This window comes from Octopus sinensis, linkage group LG2 (genome assembly GCF_006345805.1).
Source record: "Octopus sinensis linkage group LG2, ASM634580v1, whole genome shotgun sequence".
NCBI lineage: Eukaryota > Metazoa > Mollusca > Cephalopoda > Octopoda > Octopodidae > Octopus > Octopus sinensis.
Window position 1 is genome coordinate 11,407,081 of NC_042998.1, and position 17,500 is coordinate 11,424,580.

The following is a 17,500-nucleotide window of genomic DNA, read 5'->3' on the forward strand; positions in this document are numbered from 1 at the left end:
AAAATGAAAACATTGTACAGTCCTATTCAGACATGTTGCTATACTATAATGGCATTGCACTCTTGAGTTTGTACTCCATAGATAGTGATAATTATAATACTGAAACATTCCAAATCGTTCCAGCATTATAAATCGTGCCATTTCTTCCCTACAGGATATTATTGTTTCACTTTACATAACACGAACAGAAGTAGTTGACATCTGATATCCAAAATGCAACATCTTATAAAAGTATAGTATATTATGATACTATAATTTCCAGTCATTTTCACGTCATTCGATATTCTTAGGAGAGCCACGGGAACTAAAGCTAAGAATAAAAAATTCTGGTGGTGGAACATGTAGTCTCAGAGATTTATAACCTGATGTCCGTTGTATACTGCCTTAGAGATTGAAGAAAGGAAGACTATGTAACCATATGTTTCTGAGAGATAAACATTTATGTGTATATTATACAGTAATAGATGGATTTGTCGTAAAGTGTGTCGACCAAGGCTTTCCGTTTCATGGAGCATAAACAGAGAATTTTAAAGCAATGAGCATATGATTTCCATTTCATAATTTAGAGCAACCTCACTGTCTTATGTTTCACATCAGACACCACATTAGCCTGTAACTTCCTTTTTGTATTCACATTAATTTTAATATTTTTTAGTTCACATTAATCACTGCTACATTGCCCCAATTTTTCTTGCTGGTCGTATTGTCCTTTATCTTCCAACAATATCAACACTGTCTTTAATTTCAACGTTGTAACCGTATTCCCCTGCATTTGAAAAAGAAGAGGAATTATATAATCAAATATTTCAATGCAATAGCTCCATTGTGCAGCATTTCAATGTTAGCTACAGAAAAACATCTTTCCTTCGTTATGTTTATTTAGCTGCATCGCAGATTCCAATGGAATTCTGAAATTGATAATAGTGTGTCGCTTTGACAAGAAGCTGAAGTTTGGGAGATTTTATGATTCTAGAACTGAATCCATTTCCTCAAGATAGCTGCGGGCAATTTTCTATATGCAAACGTTTTATAAACTAGGAAATTTAGGGTATTGAATCTTCTAACGTGAAAATAATCCCATGTTTCTACTAAATAACTTATGACTGACTGCTTCTCTCTAACAAGATACAAACTGCATGGTGTTACCAGTAAAGATTAGATATTAAAGCTAATCTTTTTCTTAAGCACAAAATTCCATTATTGTAATGGATAATAGTTACAATCGATTTGTGGCAAATGATTATTGCAATTGGTGTGCATTGACGAACTGCGCTATATCTAACGATGGCCAACATTCTTCCACCTAATTTTCAGCTACTGGTAACGTACTTCCCGTTGAAATGAACCATCGTTGATTACAAAAATTCTGGGACTACAGACATGACCTAACACTATACCTCCTTGCATCAATTCCACTGTTCTTGTAAGGTATTAATATCTGAACGATTTATCCGTATCATAGAAGTAAATGTTCAAATGAATCTTGAAAAATAGGAGAAAATGTTCTTTAGAGCTATTAAAAAACAATTGAAAAGAATATTTACAAAAATTCTGTTTTGTTTTCTTTCAGATAACAAATCATGAAAACTACTTCGATAGTCGTTTTGATTCTGTATTACTGGCTAGGATGTTGCTATAGTTACAGAGACGTAAGTAAAGTAATCTTTCTATAATTTAACATTCGCATGTGCACATGAATGTAAGAACAAATATTTCCAAACACATATTCATACACCCCCACACACATATATACATACATACATACATATATATATATATACATACATACATATACATATATATATATATATATAATATATATATATATATATATATATACATACATACATATATATATATATATATACATATATACATACATACATACATACATACATATATACATACATACATTCATACATATATATATATACTTATATGCGTGTGTGTATATGCATATTTATATATATATATATATATATATATATATATTATATATATATATATATATACGTACATATATATGCACACGTATATAATATATATGTGTGTATGTGTATGTGTGTGTGTATCTGTGTGTGGTGGGGGTGTGATGCGTGTGTAGGCATACCGGAATGGATGTATGGTGATGTGATGTTATTTGAGTTTATTTATGTATTTACGTTCTGTTATAATTTACATTATTTTGCATTGTTACTGTTATCATCATCATCATTGTTTGACCGTGGTCGAGACAGTGGAATTTACCATGCTACGCCAGACTTCACGGTCCATCATGGCATTACGGAGGTCCTGTTGCTGGATGCCTGTATCCCTGGAGATTACATCAGGGTAGGAGAGTGTGCGCCCTCTCGTATTGCGAGTAGATGGCTTCCAGAGGAGAAGAGGAGAAATTACCTCTTTTTCAGCTCTACAACAATGTCCAGCAAAATGGACTCTCCTACCTTTCACAAGAGATGACACAGGTGGTAGTTTCCCATATATTTGCATTTTGGTTGGATGGCGCTTCCACGAGAGGTTTTGAGCTCTCATAAGGAGGCGAGTGTAGGTTCCATCCAACCGCCTCTCAAGCTTCTTTGATAACGTCCAGGTTTCTGTTATAGTATGTACAAGCAGTGCCTTGATAGAAATGATAAAGCACTGGACTAAACCCATGTCGATATTTGGTTTCATGAATCTCTATGCATTGTGTTCAAAGACATTGAAGGCGATTTGAATTCATTTGAGTTACAAGTTTATGAAGCATTAACCTGTAGCGACGTAGGTACAATAAGCTGCACCTCACATGCTACTTATTTATCGAAAATTGGATTGAGTTGTTGAGAGCTTGGCACTAAGTACCCGGTCAAAATGTAGCGTCGCCTCTGAACTGCTCTTTGAATGTATCTCATTTGAGATGTTTGTTAGAGACTGCATCAGAGAAGTTTATTGATTCAAACTAGGTCGATCGGTCCGATAATTTCGAAATGTAATTTTCAGTCGACTGCGTGATTATAATTATAAAAATGATTAATATTAAATTTGGGGTTCGATAAAATTAAATAGTGGTTAAATAAGCACAGGAATGGAATTACCCTAATGTTCACACAGTTTCTTAGTTTATTTTAGAAGTTATTTAGAAGCGTAGTGTGATAAGAATGAGTGGAGGCGCAATAGCCCAGTGGTTAGGGCAGTGGACTCGCGGTCGTAGGATCGCGGTTTCGATTCCCAGACCGGGCGTTGTGAGTGTTTATTGAGCGAAAATACCTAAAGCTCCACGAGGCTCCGGCAGGGGATGGTGGTGATCCCTGCTGTACTCTTTCACCACAACTTTCTCTCACTCTTACTTCCTGCTTCTGTTGTACCTGTATTTCAAAGGGCCGGCCTTGTCACTCACTGTGTCACGCTGAATATCCCCAAGAACTACGTTAAGGGTACACGTGTCTGTGGAGTGCTCAGCCACTTGCACGTTAATTCTTGGCGGAATTTGAACTCAGAACGTAACGGCACACGAAATACGGCTACGCATTTCGCCCGGTGTGCTAACGTTTCTGCCAGCTCACCGCCTTAAGAACGAGTATATAATTTATAAAATTTATTTGTGCCTGTCTGTGGTTCGAATTCAAATTGCGCAGGGATTGAATTTACTTCCCATCTTTACTGACGCCAACAATTCAAATAGCTGTTATATAAAACGATCTATATAACAACCTTACAAAACCGTAGTCCAACAAGAATGCGAGAACATCTTTGATTAATCCAATGATTCTTTTATTGTATTTTTATTCCTTCGACTAGTTTCAATCATTCGTCTGTGACCATAATGAAGCAATATATCCATAAGTTTGGGCAATCATATAGACCTTAATACTTGCTTCAGTTTGGTACTCGATATATCGAAATTCATTTCTCCAGCTGTTTTGACGAAAGACATAAAAGGATACATATACCATGAACTGCACTGGTTTAAAGTCAAACGTGAACATAGATAAAACATAGCTAGATACTTGTGTGTGAGTGTGTAATGTATGTGTGCGCGTGTGATGGGGTCACATTTTACATCATAAGCAAGCAGTAATTGGTTGTGCCAAATGGATAGAATATAGTATGTAGTTTAGTGATGTCTATTTCCGTATTTTTGGTTTTATTATTTCTTAATTTTCGCTCGCATTCAAGTAATTTTTTACCATATAGTATACAAAAAATAAACGATTGGACAAAACAATGAATGTTATACAGAGGACTCAGGCGATGGTCTAAATCGGCAGCAATTAGTTCACAGGAGAGTTATCCCTTATCTGATATTAGAAAGAATGCAAGGATACCAGCTAGATTTTTCATTTCCCACACCAATTGATTTTATCGAACACTGCTATGAACTCTCTTCGGCACATAAATAGATAGATAGATAGATAGATAGATAGATAGATAGATAGATAGATAGATAGATAGATAGATAGATAGATAGATAGATAGATAGATAGATAGATAAACCATTCCATGCTGTATGAATGCACCAATCCTTCCACGCCTAGTTTTCTTACACTTTGGCTTTTATAGCATATAAGTTTAGAAAGAGGTTTGCTATCTTAGCACCCTCACTCAACTCTCCGCTATTTTTCTAAGCACTGACACTGTAAGTGGTCATCTACAACATTCTCACCGCAGAGCATCGACGATTTAGAGAGAGAGAGAGATTGAGCAAGAAAGAGAGATGCTACGAGATAGAGGGGGAGAGGGGGGAGAGAGAAGGAGAAAAATCATTTCAAGTACATGCGCTGCACTTTATTTCTCGACACCTGAAAATGAAAGATAAACTTTAAACGCTTCTTGACTACCTTATCCTCACCTATTTTTAATGTACATACATGTAATATCGGGCCAGAGAAATTTAGTTCCAGATACTAGTTTGACGCGGGTGACTACTAACCACAGCACGACCCTACAATCAGTGAATATTTGATACATTAAGGCGGCGAGCTGGCAGAAACGTTAGCACGCTGGGCGAAATGCTTAGCGATATTCGTCTGACTTTACGTTCTGAGTTCAAATTCCGCCGAAGTCGACTTTGCCTTTCATCCTTTCGGGGTTAATAAATTAAGTACCAGTTGCGTACTAGGGTCGATCTAATAGACTGGTCCCGTCCTCCCCCAAAATTTCGGGCCTTGTGCCTAGAGTTGAAAAGAATATTTGATGCATTGCTTGATCTTAGTCATTACTCCAACGTGGTTTCAATCAAATTCAGTTATGTAGTTACTGCGCTTCATTTGTACCCACATAACCTCCTTTGTCACCAGTATCCATATAATATTGCTCACTACCCACCTTCAGAACCACTGCGTTACAGAATCGACCCACGCGTTCATTAATGTAGAAGATGAAAATACGACATGTTTATAATAGTCGGACCGTCTTCAGATATAATTTTGCTCAATCTGGGCTGATCTAGAACATAACATCTTCAAAGTCTCTTTAACGTCTCTTTTCCCTTAAAAATTGTTTATTTCTGTATTTATAAAATAAGTGGTTGTAGGGGTAACAGAGAACAACTACAGTGAGTGATAACAATGATTTGGCAGAATCATCACAATGTCGGCCGTGAGCGATTCAGTTTCGGCCCTTTACATGTTGAGTCCCGATACGACGAGATTAATTTTGCCTTTCATCTTTCGGAATAAATAAAACAAAAGAACCAGTCAAGCACTAGGGCCGAATTATATTCCTATTAAATGTACTAATATATGTGTATGAGTTTATGACAGAACACTGTTTTCTTTTCTCATTGTAATTACGTTTCTGTTTTTTTATCAATTTACAAGAAAGCTTCTCTCATTCTATGTACTTTTATCCTAAATTCAGCAACATGAAAGGAAACGGCTAAGGAATGTATTTACTTATTCTTCTCTGGTATTTTTCTTAACTATGAATTATTTAGTGGCAGCAGTAGTCCTAAGACCTGAATTTGGTAAAATGGCGACAATTTTTCTAAGTTGTGTAGTGCCAGGTTCACCTTGCACCAGTAAGACATATGATAAAAGACATTCCAAACTTGATCATGTCATTTGTTTCAGTACGCTGAAAACCACATTTTCGTTACTTTTTTTCTTTAAGATGGTTGGGTGTGGACTGGGGGAAGATTTAGCTGCTATTCCTGGCGTCGATTGCATTAACTACTTCTAATATTGTTTAATCATTTTTACCTCTAAAAATCAAAGATGTCCGATTTTCAAATTTTTTTTTCTTTTCTCTCCTCACTCCTCATCCTTTCTTGTTATTCTCCCTTCCTACATTTTCCCCTTCATATTTGCCTCTCTTTTCATGAGATTTTTCTTACTTTTCTCTTTTAATTTCACATTGTTCTACCTTTCTATCTTTATTTTAGTTATATTATTTATTTGCTTATTTTATTTGACGATTTTTTCCCCACACAACAATTATTTCTGTCCGGTCAATTAGGTTAGACTTCCTTTTTATTTATTCATCTTTTGTTTTCCGTAGCCTAGGCTGCACTATAATTTTTTTTTTAATATTAAAATTAAAGAGTAGTGGTGCAGCAGGTGCGAAATTCTTGGAGAATTAATCATAGTTTTTCTGAACCACCTGTGACTGGGGAACGCGAGGCGACCTACGCGACATTCAATGTAGTATGACCGCGGACGAATTACTGCGCCGACTTGATCAGCACCGTCTGGCATGTTTCCGCTCACAAAGGAGTTTGGCTCAATGCGGTGTTATCACTCGCAGCTGGCACTCAGCTTGATAGCGATTGTCTGCGTACCGGCGTTTCCTTGAGGCTCAGCCTCTATATCTGTGAGGTTCATGAATGCCACTCCGGATCCACAATTGATTTTTCAGCCTCCACACACCGACATGCTCTCGTAGTGCAGGTCGCCTTCCACGCCAAGCCGCCCTTAACAAGAGCATAAAGTTTGGCCTAGGTGCCACAGACTTCCCTTCCAGCTCGAACCAGCGGGCTAGACGGAAGGGACAGTAAAAGGCCAGATGGTATGACAATTTTCTCATTCAGTGGAAGTAGGCCCCACATCTGAGATTCCACAAGCTGTGACATCTTCTCTAACGGCAATTTAGTGTTGCCAGCTACCAGCTCAGGATCCACTGATCGTCAGACTGAGAAGAGCAAACTGCCAAGGTATCGGTCGCTCTCCGACAGATTCATGGTCGAGCCTGTAGTAGCGTAGCCTGAAGTACTTTTACGCCTCAGTTAATGAATGTAAATTTGTGTAACCTTAATTCTAAATACGGTAGAATTAATCTATGTAAAGGATGAGGGAAATAATTTATTATATTTTTGAGTAGATTCATTCTTATCGTTGATTTTTCAGTATATTCGCTTGATTGCCTCAACAAAATGTGATGTGATCCTGAAGCCCTAGAAATACACTTCATAATGACTTCTAATTATACTCTGAATCACATTAATTATTCTCATCTATAAATCATCAATTGAAATATATACACACTACTAATCGCTAGGTAACCACAAATAACGACAGAATCTCAATGGTAAATATTTTCGGTTACCAAATACCGAGTTCTCCAATGCATCAAGTAAATTTCTTCAGAAATATTAGTGTGTGCATAGAGAAACAGGAATTGTCCATCATATGTAGTCAAATAATATTTATTTGTTACTGTTTAGTTAGAGAGGGAAGAGCAGAGTCCATGGCCCATGGTCAGCTGTCGGGAAGGGAGAAAGTTCACTTACTCTATCTCAGTATTGACTGGTACCTGATTTATTAAGTCCTGAAGGAAAGGACTGATGGCAATGGTTCTGAGAATGTAGATGAACTCTCATCACACCTCTTCTGTTTCTGGTACTCTACTCACTATGATTCAACTACAATATCAATTTCAAATTGTGACACAAAACCACATTAGAGAAAGGACATATTTAATAATATTAGACCTGTAACACTCGAGTGGTACTTATTTTATGAAACCAGGCAGAATGAAATTCGAAGTCTACGCCAGAAGAATTTAAAATCAGAACATAAATCTATTTCATTCGTCCTTCAACCGATTCTGTCAACCCACCAATCTTAGATCCATCTAAAATACTAAAATGGAAGATTTGATCACCCAGAGGCTTTTGAGATTTGCTGGTTTGTATATTCAGTTGTTAATTAATTCCTATAACAAATTAATTAATTCATATAACAAATTTAGAAACCTTCGACTGTGCCTAAATCAAAATTTAATTTGTATTTATTTCATTTCTTGAACGTGTACATGTGTATGTATGTGTACGTATGTATATGTATTTGTGTGTGCACACACACACACATATACGCACCACGTACACACACGTGCGCGCGCGCACATATACACACTTATACATAGTTTTCTAATCCCTATTCTTAAAATATCTGTTTCATGTGTATGTAAGACTTCAGCATATAAAATATATAAAAAATATTACTTTCTAGTGTGTAGCAAGATACACACACCCATACGCATATGCATATTTGTGATTCTGTATGTGTGTATGTGTATTTGATACTCCCGTATGTTATACATGTGTGCGTTGTATATTTACGGTTGTAATGTTGATTGTTCGGCTTGTACACATCCTTTTGAGAGAGAGAGAGAGAGAGAGAGAGAGAGAGAGAGAGTCGCTAGGTAAGATAAAAAACAAAATGTTGTCAGTTTTGAAATAGAAGCTTTGGTTTCAGTCTGTCGGTGTATATGTCCTACTTAAGAAATATATTAGGAATGAGGTGTGAACTGACTGCACTGACCTATTGAACGGTTTCGGCTATTTCACCCAGTTAAAGCATTCGTATATTTAGTGGTAATTAAGTACCGGAAGTACTTGTTCTTGTATTCAATGGACGAGCGCGGGAAAAGAATTAAAAGAAACATTAGTTTTCATTTATTGGCTTTATTTAATGCCTTTAGAATACGTATAACTCTGCTGTGTTCGAGACAATACAATGGCATATAAAATGCCTTTGAGTATGATGCATACATATCCATAAATACATGTGTGTATGTAAACTGTCTTTTTATGTGTGTTTATGGTGCTATGTATGTATGCTCACACACATATGTATACATGTGTATGATTGCATGTATACGTACATTGTGCCCAATTGTTATTAAATAATTGGATAGTAGCTAGTAGTATTCATTTTTGTCCTCCAGAAAATGTACTAAAATTATCCAGTGGGTTTAATGAGTAAATGTAATTATTTTATTTATAGTTTTTCTTTAAAAAAAAAACAACTTATTTTATTCATGTTTTGACAACTTATTAATTTTATTGCCTGTTGTTTTGTTGATTTTTCCCCTTCCCTACTTCTTCAAGTTTTCTGAACTAAAAGCTGCAGATTTGCCAAATTGTTTTAGCATTTCATTCTTATTTTAAAAATCCTGCCAAATAATTTAGTGTCTCTTCTGTGTCACTCAGCAAGCAACAAAATAGAATGAACTTGCTTAACCATCCATATATGGTGAGCTCCATTATCTTGCTAAAATAGCAACCAAGTCCCTCTGTCTCGAATCACATCTTGTTGCCTATAAAAATGCAAAGGAAGGACACACCCGACAATGTCATCATAAGTATATTAAAAAGATGAACACTTAACGCTTGAACGTCTTTGATCATAGGACTATTCGGTCGAGCTGACCTTGAGATAATCGGCAACAATATTTTTCATGAGTCTCTAAGCAGTCACTCGACCTGCTAAAAATGACAACCGAACCTCACTCAAAACACGTCCCACTATGTTAACAAAATTATGTTAGCATACAAATCGAAGATGGTTCCTGGTAAACACGTATAGGTAAAAGAATCTGCACGGCGTTCAATTAGAATTCCTATTGGCCATTTTAAAACACATATTATTATTAATTTAAGTCACCACTGCTAAGTTTCGAGTATTAACTGTTAATTAGATAATCACTGCTCCAGTTCTGTACACATATATCATTTATTTACAAGAAATTAAAAGGTCTGAGCCGGTAAGTGTGATCTTCTTTATGGACACAAAATGGCGCCAAGTGGCACTTAATATGCTGATCCTTCACAACATGGAAATGATAACGCGAATGGAAATAAAATGAAATAAAGAACAGCTTCTACGTGGTTATGCAATACAATGAATGAGAATGACTGAAGGCTAAAATTAGAAAGATAAAACTGAAATCTAAGCATAAATAATATCAGTCTAATATTGATGTATCGTATTACATCAATATATATTGGTCACAGACTGAAGCCATTAGAATATTTATGGTTCTATTATTTATACATAGACGAAGGCGGCGAACTGGGAGAAACGTTAGCACGCCGGGCGAAATGCGTAGCCGTATTTCGTCTGCCGTTACGTTCTGAATTCAAATTCTGCCGAGGTCGACTTTGCCTTTCATCCTTTCGAGGTCGATTAAATAAGTACCAATTACGCACCGGGGTCGATATAATCGACTTAATCCGTTTGTCTGTCCTTCTTTGTCCCCTCTGTGTTTAGCCCCTTGTGGGCAGTAAAGAAATAGGTATTTCGTCTGTCGCTACGTTCTGAGTTCAAATTTCGCCGAGATCGACTTAATCCCTTTCCTGAGTTCAGGTGTTTTGCCTACAGTAGAAAGGATTGTTATTATTATTATTATCATTGTTATTATTATTAAGGTGGTGAGCTGGCAGAAACGTTAGCACGCCGGGCGAAATGTGTAGCCGTATTTCGTCTGCCGTTACGTTCTGAGTTCAATTTCGGTCGAGGTCGACTTTGCCTTTCATCCTTTCCGGGTCGATTAAATAAGTACCAGTTACGCACTGGGGTCGATATCATCGACTTAATCCGTTTATCTGTTCTTGTTTGTCCTCTCTGTGTTTAGCCCCTTGTCGGTAGTAAAGAAATAGGTATTTAGTACGTCTTTACATTCTGAGTTCAAATTCTGCAGAGATCGATTTTGCCTTTCATCCTTTCTGGGTCAATGTAATAGATCGATTTTGCCTTTCATCCTTTCTGGGTCAATGTAATAAATACCAGCTGAGCACTGGGGTGGATATAATCGATTAGCCGCCCGGCCAAAATTTTAGACCTTGTGCCTTTAGTAGAAAGGATTATTTATACGTAAACGGGCGAGAAAATAGCAAAGTCCTTATCGTGTGGGCAAAAATGCTTTGCGGTATTTCTTCCCGCTCTTTACATTCTAAGTTCAAGTTATGTAGAGAGCCAATTTACCTTTCGTCTTTTCGATGTTGATAAAATAAAGTGCCAGCAAGTATTGGGTTCTATGGCATCAACTAACCCCACATCTCACAATTACTGGCCTTGTAACAAAATTTGAAAACATTATTTGCAAATATAATATAAAAGGCTGCGAATTGTTAGGGATAGGTACTTTTTACTGTATTTCTACAAGCTCTCTGACCAGTGAGTTCAAATCACGCCCTGGTCAAATTTTACTTCTTTCTTCAATAGGAATTGATAAATAACGTACCAGTTCACTACGGTACAGAGGTGGAATTGTTAGAGTGTCAAACGAGACACCTTGCAGTATGTCCACCGGTTCGTCGCGTTCTGAATTCAGATTCTATCTAGGGATTCGAATCCCCCGATAGCCAAGGATAGTTAATTATAGGGCTCCAAATTATTATGAAAGCTATATGGATGATGAGAGATGCAACCGTCCTCCACTACAACAGTTAAAAGATGAAGGCAGATGTATGATGTACAACGTCACATGAAGCGGGATGGAATTTATTGATTTTATATAATTATTTTATTTTTTTTAACAACTTTACTTTTCTGCAACAAATACTCAACACCAGTTTGTCATAGCTTTCTTTCGCTGATTTGTTAGTAACAGTACTCTTTATATAAAAAATATTTGGGTTTTAAGCCGTACAGATTTTGTGAAATTCGTATACGGTAAAAAGCAATAAGAAAAATAATATATGTAATTTTGTCCAATAAAACAGTCGGGTGTTGACTCGTTTCCTTCGAGACTTTGAGAAAATAGTTGGGTTGCTGTGCTCTACTATATGGGTCAGCAAACTGGCTGAATTGTATTTAAGGACATAGTAATATATTAAGAGTGTGGAGGTGCAATGGCCCAGTGGTTAGGGCAGCGGACTCGCGGTCGTAGGATCGCGGTTTCGATTCCCAGACCGGGCGTTGTGAGTGTTTATTGAGCGAAAACACCTAAATGGTGGTGATCCCTGCTGTACTCTTTCTCTCACTCTTACTTCCTGTTTCTGCTGTACCTGTATTTCAAAGGGCCGGCCTTGTCACTCTCTTGTGTCACGCTGAATATCCCCGAGAACTACGTTAAAGGTACACGTGTCTGTGGAGTGCTCAGCCACTTACACGTTAATTTCACGAGCAGGCTGTTCCGTTGATCGGATCAACCGGAACCCTCGTCGTCGTAACCGACGGAGTGCTTCCATCCAATATATTGAGAAACTTAAGAACTTCAGCAATATTTAGATATCCATTCCTTCTACAACATTTCTTGTCCATATAATAGTTTAATCTGTTTTCTCCTTAATTTCTTTTAATACCTTAGTTCCACGCTTCTGGATGTTGTATTTACTATTTCTGCGTTTTAATAGGATCTTCGTATATTATGAATGTAAAATATTATGTACAGAAGAAAAACTTTCGAAGAACAAGGACACTTTAAGCTTAAACTTTCCTGTCTTGTTCTCCTTACGGTTACTAATAATTCTCATCTTTACGATGTTGTTGTTCGTTCTTATAAGAAGAGTTTCAATTCTAGCAATTGCTTTCGTCGAATATCTGTCTCTTCATCCTTCTTATTTCTCAAATATATATTACTTTAATTTTTTAAATCGTGTGTCGATCATTCTGTGGTTTTAAGGTTGCTTCTTGTAAGACCTCACCACCTCTTTTTCTATGTAACTTCAAGCAAAATTATTAAAGTCGTGAGACTTGTATTATTGTTGGTTGTATGCCGCCTCCTTACGAATGGATTCCAACTTTTAAACAATATTGATATCTTACTAAAGTAATTCAAAAATAGTACTGAATGATAATGTATATTCACATAGCATGAAGGTTACTACAAGTGAATGTAAAAAGTCAGAGAAATGATATATAATAGATCCTCTTATAAATGATTAAACAAAGAATTGACAGATTTGTTAGGACATCGGACTAAATGTCTGCTGTATATAGTTATGGGCCTTTACGTTTAGATTTTACCATGGTCAACTTTGCTTCTTCCATTCTTCTGATGAAATAAAGAACGGGCCAAGTACAGGGGACTGGCTTTATAACGCTATAAAAGATCCAAGGTATGAACAGAATTGATGCAGAAGACATCACGAAGTAACGAGAGAAACCAACCTGATAGCTCGAACTATTAGAAATATCAGCCAAATTGCAATTACTGTCTTAAATATTAGGATACATTCAGCGATCACATGCGATGATACATGATGGCCGTCGTTCGAATGCCTGCGATTTTGGCTCAGTCAAGGCTGACCTGGTGCAAAACAATATCAATTTCTAAATCCTGATGTACCTGTCCTTTTAAATATTGCTATTGTTACATAGCTTCTGGTGACCTTTGATCGACCTTGTTCGTAATCAAATGTACTCCATCTCGTCCAGTCTTTTTATGTGTGCTTAGGATTACATTATTTAATGTGTCTTTCTTATTTAAGACAGTAGACATGTTTTTAGAGATATTTCACCGCTATTTCTATAGATCGAGCAAACTTGTAGAAACTGTCTTTGACTCGAGTTGCTGGTATATCAGTGAAGGACAAGTCAGCCTGGCTCGCCGAAGTCTATTTTTCACCAAAACACATTAAAGAGAAGTTGAACTCAATACTGCAAGCTAATAAAGCCCCCACCAATTCAATGATAATCTTACTTCTTGTTGCAGTTAACAGTAACTGTGAATTGTAGCCGTTTATCAGTAGGGTGTATTTTGAAAGGGATTGGTTGCGAATTATAGTAGATTGAGCGATTACATAGAGTCTTTCTTGTTGACATACTACTATCTTCAGTAAGAAGGTAATTCTCAACACAATATTTTCTCCCTCTCCCTTTGTGTGTGCGGATGCGTGTTTGTGTGTATGTATGTATGTATGTATGTATGTATGTATGTATGTATGTATGTATGTATGTATGTATGTATGTATGCCAGGCTGACTTGTCCTTCACTGATATACCAGCAACTCGAGTCAAAGACAGTTTCTACAAGTTTCCTCGATCTATAGAAATAGCGGTGAAATATCTCTAAAAACATGTCTACTGTCTTAAATAAGAAAGACACATTAAATAATGTAATCCTAACCAGGCCACATAAAAGGCTATAATGTTTATAAATAGAATAATATAAGGTTAAACAACTATTATTTATAACTAGATGTGAAATAAATGGTGATAGTTAGGTGTCTTGACCATAAATACAACGCAGCACTGATGCTGGATGCGAACCACCATACCTCGAAACACTAGATCGACGCCCATTACTTTAGCCAGCTGCGCCTCCTGTTTGCTGTTTTAAGATTGGTTACAAGAAATGGCATGATATGGCGTGATTTCGGGGCTTCAGAAGAGATAGTACCTTTGCCCTTTTATACCGCTATGATTTGACATACATAAACAACAACTGTCTGAATAGGCTAAAGAGGGAAAGAAAGGAAAAGAAAAGGAAGAAGGCGCTTGATCTAGTTTTTTTTAATAGAAAAGCCTATCCTATTTACCTGCCCGTTATTCATATTCCCTCATCAGTCATATATCGACTTATGTGTAACGATAACTGGGAAGGGGTGGGATAATACGGTGTGCAGAGAAATTTATAATGATATATACTTAATCTAAGCAAGTACCGCCCTGATTTGAACATATTTTCGCACATCCAGCATTCCCCATCCCTTTATTTCTGTCTCTCCCTCTCTCTCCCGCTCATTCTCTTCTGTCTGTCTGTGTGTGTGTGTGTCTCTCTCTCTCTCTCTCTCTTTCGTGCCCCTCTCTGAATCTCTTCTGTCTTTACTCAAAAACATACACACGCAAATACACGCACACTCATACATATATGTATAAGTATGCACGTATATATATAATATATATATATATAATATATATATATATATATACACATACATACATACATACATACATACATACATACATACATACATACATACATACAAACACGCATCCGCACACACAAAGGGAGAAGGAGAAAGAGAGAGAGTGATAGATAGATAGATAGATAGATGTTGACAAGTAATCAGATTCTGTTAGAATCGAAATACAATTGAAATACAATCAACTCTCTAAAGATGTCAACAAATAATAGTATATATAACACACTCTTGAACCATTAAGTACACTATTTTGCACTATATATCCAATCCATTACTGGAACTGTAAAAATCTGCTAAGCTTCCAGAAGTTTATCATTTAAATATATATGACCACGTCTAGAAATGCAACTATATGCATGAGAATACATAGATAAAGCCAAATATACAATTCTACATACATACATACATACCTACATACATACATAATACATACATGCATACATACATACATACATACATACATACATACATACATACATACATACATATAAACAAAACTATCCTGTTGTTGGTGTTGAAATTCCCATGAAGGAGCCTTGAATCTAGATTAGAAACCGGCTCTTTCTCTATTTGCAAGAAATGTTGAAATAAAAACTGAACAATGACATACATACATATATATACGAGCATGTCTAGGTATGCAAGTATATATGCATGATAAGACATATGTAAGACATTCGTAAAACAAAACAGCATAAGCAGCCAAGGTGACAAGATGGCGGCACAGCCGGAAGTCGATAGCCGATACACAAGAGAGATAACCCCCGTTGATGCCATTGAGTTGTGAGGCATTTCGTCCTCCATATTCTTAAGAGGCCTTGGGCCAACGGGTTTTGGGATCTGACGATACGCCATAAGATTAAACCCTTTATGGACGGGAAACCTGAGGTAATCCCATAAAACGGCCTTTCCCACTTTTCATATATACTCCTCTATATCTTAGAGTGCGCTTCTTCTTTAGGATATGTTTTTTACAGACATTATATGCGTGAGTGTATGTGTGTATGTGTGTGTGTGTGTATTTGTGTGTGTGTGTGTGTGTGTGTGCGTGTGTGTATGTGTGTGTATTTAATATTTTGGACTAATGAGTACATGTCGATTAGTGTGTTGAAGTGTTGAGCAGAGCACTTGCACTGTTTGGGCTATCTGGAGTCATCCGTATACATACATACAAAAATACCCTGTGTGTGTTTAAATTCCAATGAATGAGCCTTGGATCTAGGTTAGAAACCGACTCCTTCTCTACTGGCAAGAAATCTTGAAATAAAGTTCAATAATGATATGCATGCATACATCAGCCTACGTCGATAATGATCGCCGTAATGTTCGATGAATCGATTGGGTTGAGGTTTATTTTGTTCCACAAAAAATTGATGTAAAGCCGAAAAGGACGTTACAGGAAACGTTAAGGCATGCATGTATGTATGTATGTAAATATGCATATAAATATGCATGTATGTATGTATATATGTACACGTGTGTGTGGGTATGTGTGTGTGTGTGTGTGTGTGTGTGTGTGTGTATTCGTTTTCGATACTGACAGAATCCGATCAAAAATTCCTAAGGTATCGGATTCTTCATAATGGTACTGCCAGGCCTTGTTCTTGCGGACAAACACAACTCTGTGTGTGTGTGTAGGGGGGTAGGGCTGATGATGATCATGATCATGACGATGACGACTAGTTAGCCGAAACATCGATTTCACAGTCAACCTTGCAAATGTAATATGATTCTTTACTAAAGAGTATTGAGTGATCCTTTACTTCACAGATGGACCGTATCTTTACATAAAGATAAACATTAATGTTTGCATACATACATGAAATATAAATATATATATATATACAAACACACGCGCATACACACATATATATGTATAAATGACCGTGAATGAACAAATTATACAACTATAATTACTAACTTGAAAACTCGTGTGGACGAATGGAACCTGCCGTTTTATGGTGTCTCTTTCCTTTTACTCTACTTGCATATAACCTGTGCGTCGTATACACGCGTTTGCTTCCATCACTCACTCTCTCTCTCTCTCTCTTTCACTGTCACTCACTCTCTCTCTCTTCTCTCTCACTTTCTCTTTTTCCTCACTCTCTCTCTCTTTCTCTCTTTCTCTCTTTCTCCATTTCTTTTCTCTCTCAATCTTTTTTATTAGCAGGATTAACTTCATATCCATATTAACTTGTTTTGTTCAAATATGCTTGCGACATATTCGAATCCATAAGAAAGCCATTCACTGTATTCTGTCGCAGAGAAAATCTCGTTGTAGTCAGTTCGCAGCGTTCCCTAATCAGACTGTTAGATGCATGCATTCCAGAGTGGTTACCTCTTCTTCAGCAGAGACCGAAGAGGTAGGCGCTACGAACTGACACACAAAACCGGTCACCCAGTATTTTAACTTTACATCGGTATTTTCTC

At 36.7% G+C, this 17,500-nt stretch overlaps 1 protein-coding gene across 2 annotated transcripts in view; it reads left to right on the top strand.

Annotated features, from left to right (window-relative positions):
- The window catches only part of LOC115230213 (zwei Ig domain protein zig-2-like), an 83,518-nt gene that overhangs the window by 21,632 nt on the left and 44,386 nt on the right, over positions 1-17,500 (top strand). For both annotated transcript variants that reach the window (XM_029800430.2, XM_029800438.2), the window contains exon 2: positions 1,571-1,649. In XM_029800430.2, coding sequence (XP_029656290.1) covers positions 1,581-1,649 — 69 coding nt within the window. In that variant the 5' untranslated portion in view covers positions 1,571-1,580. The remainder of the gene's footprint in view (positions 1-1,570; positions 1,650-17,500) is intronic.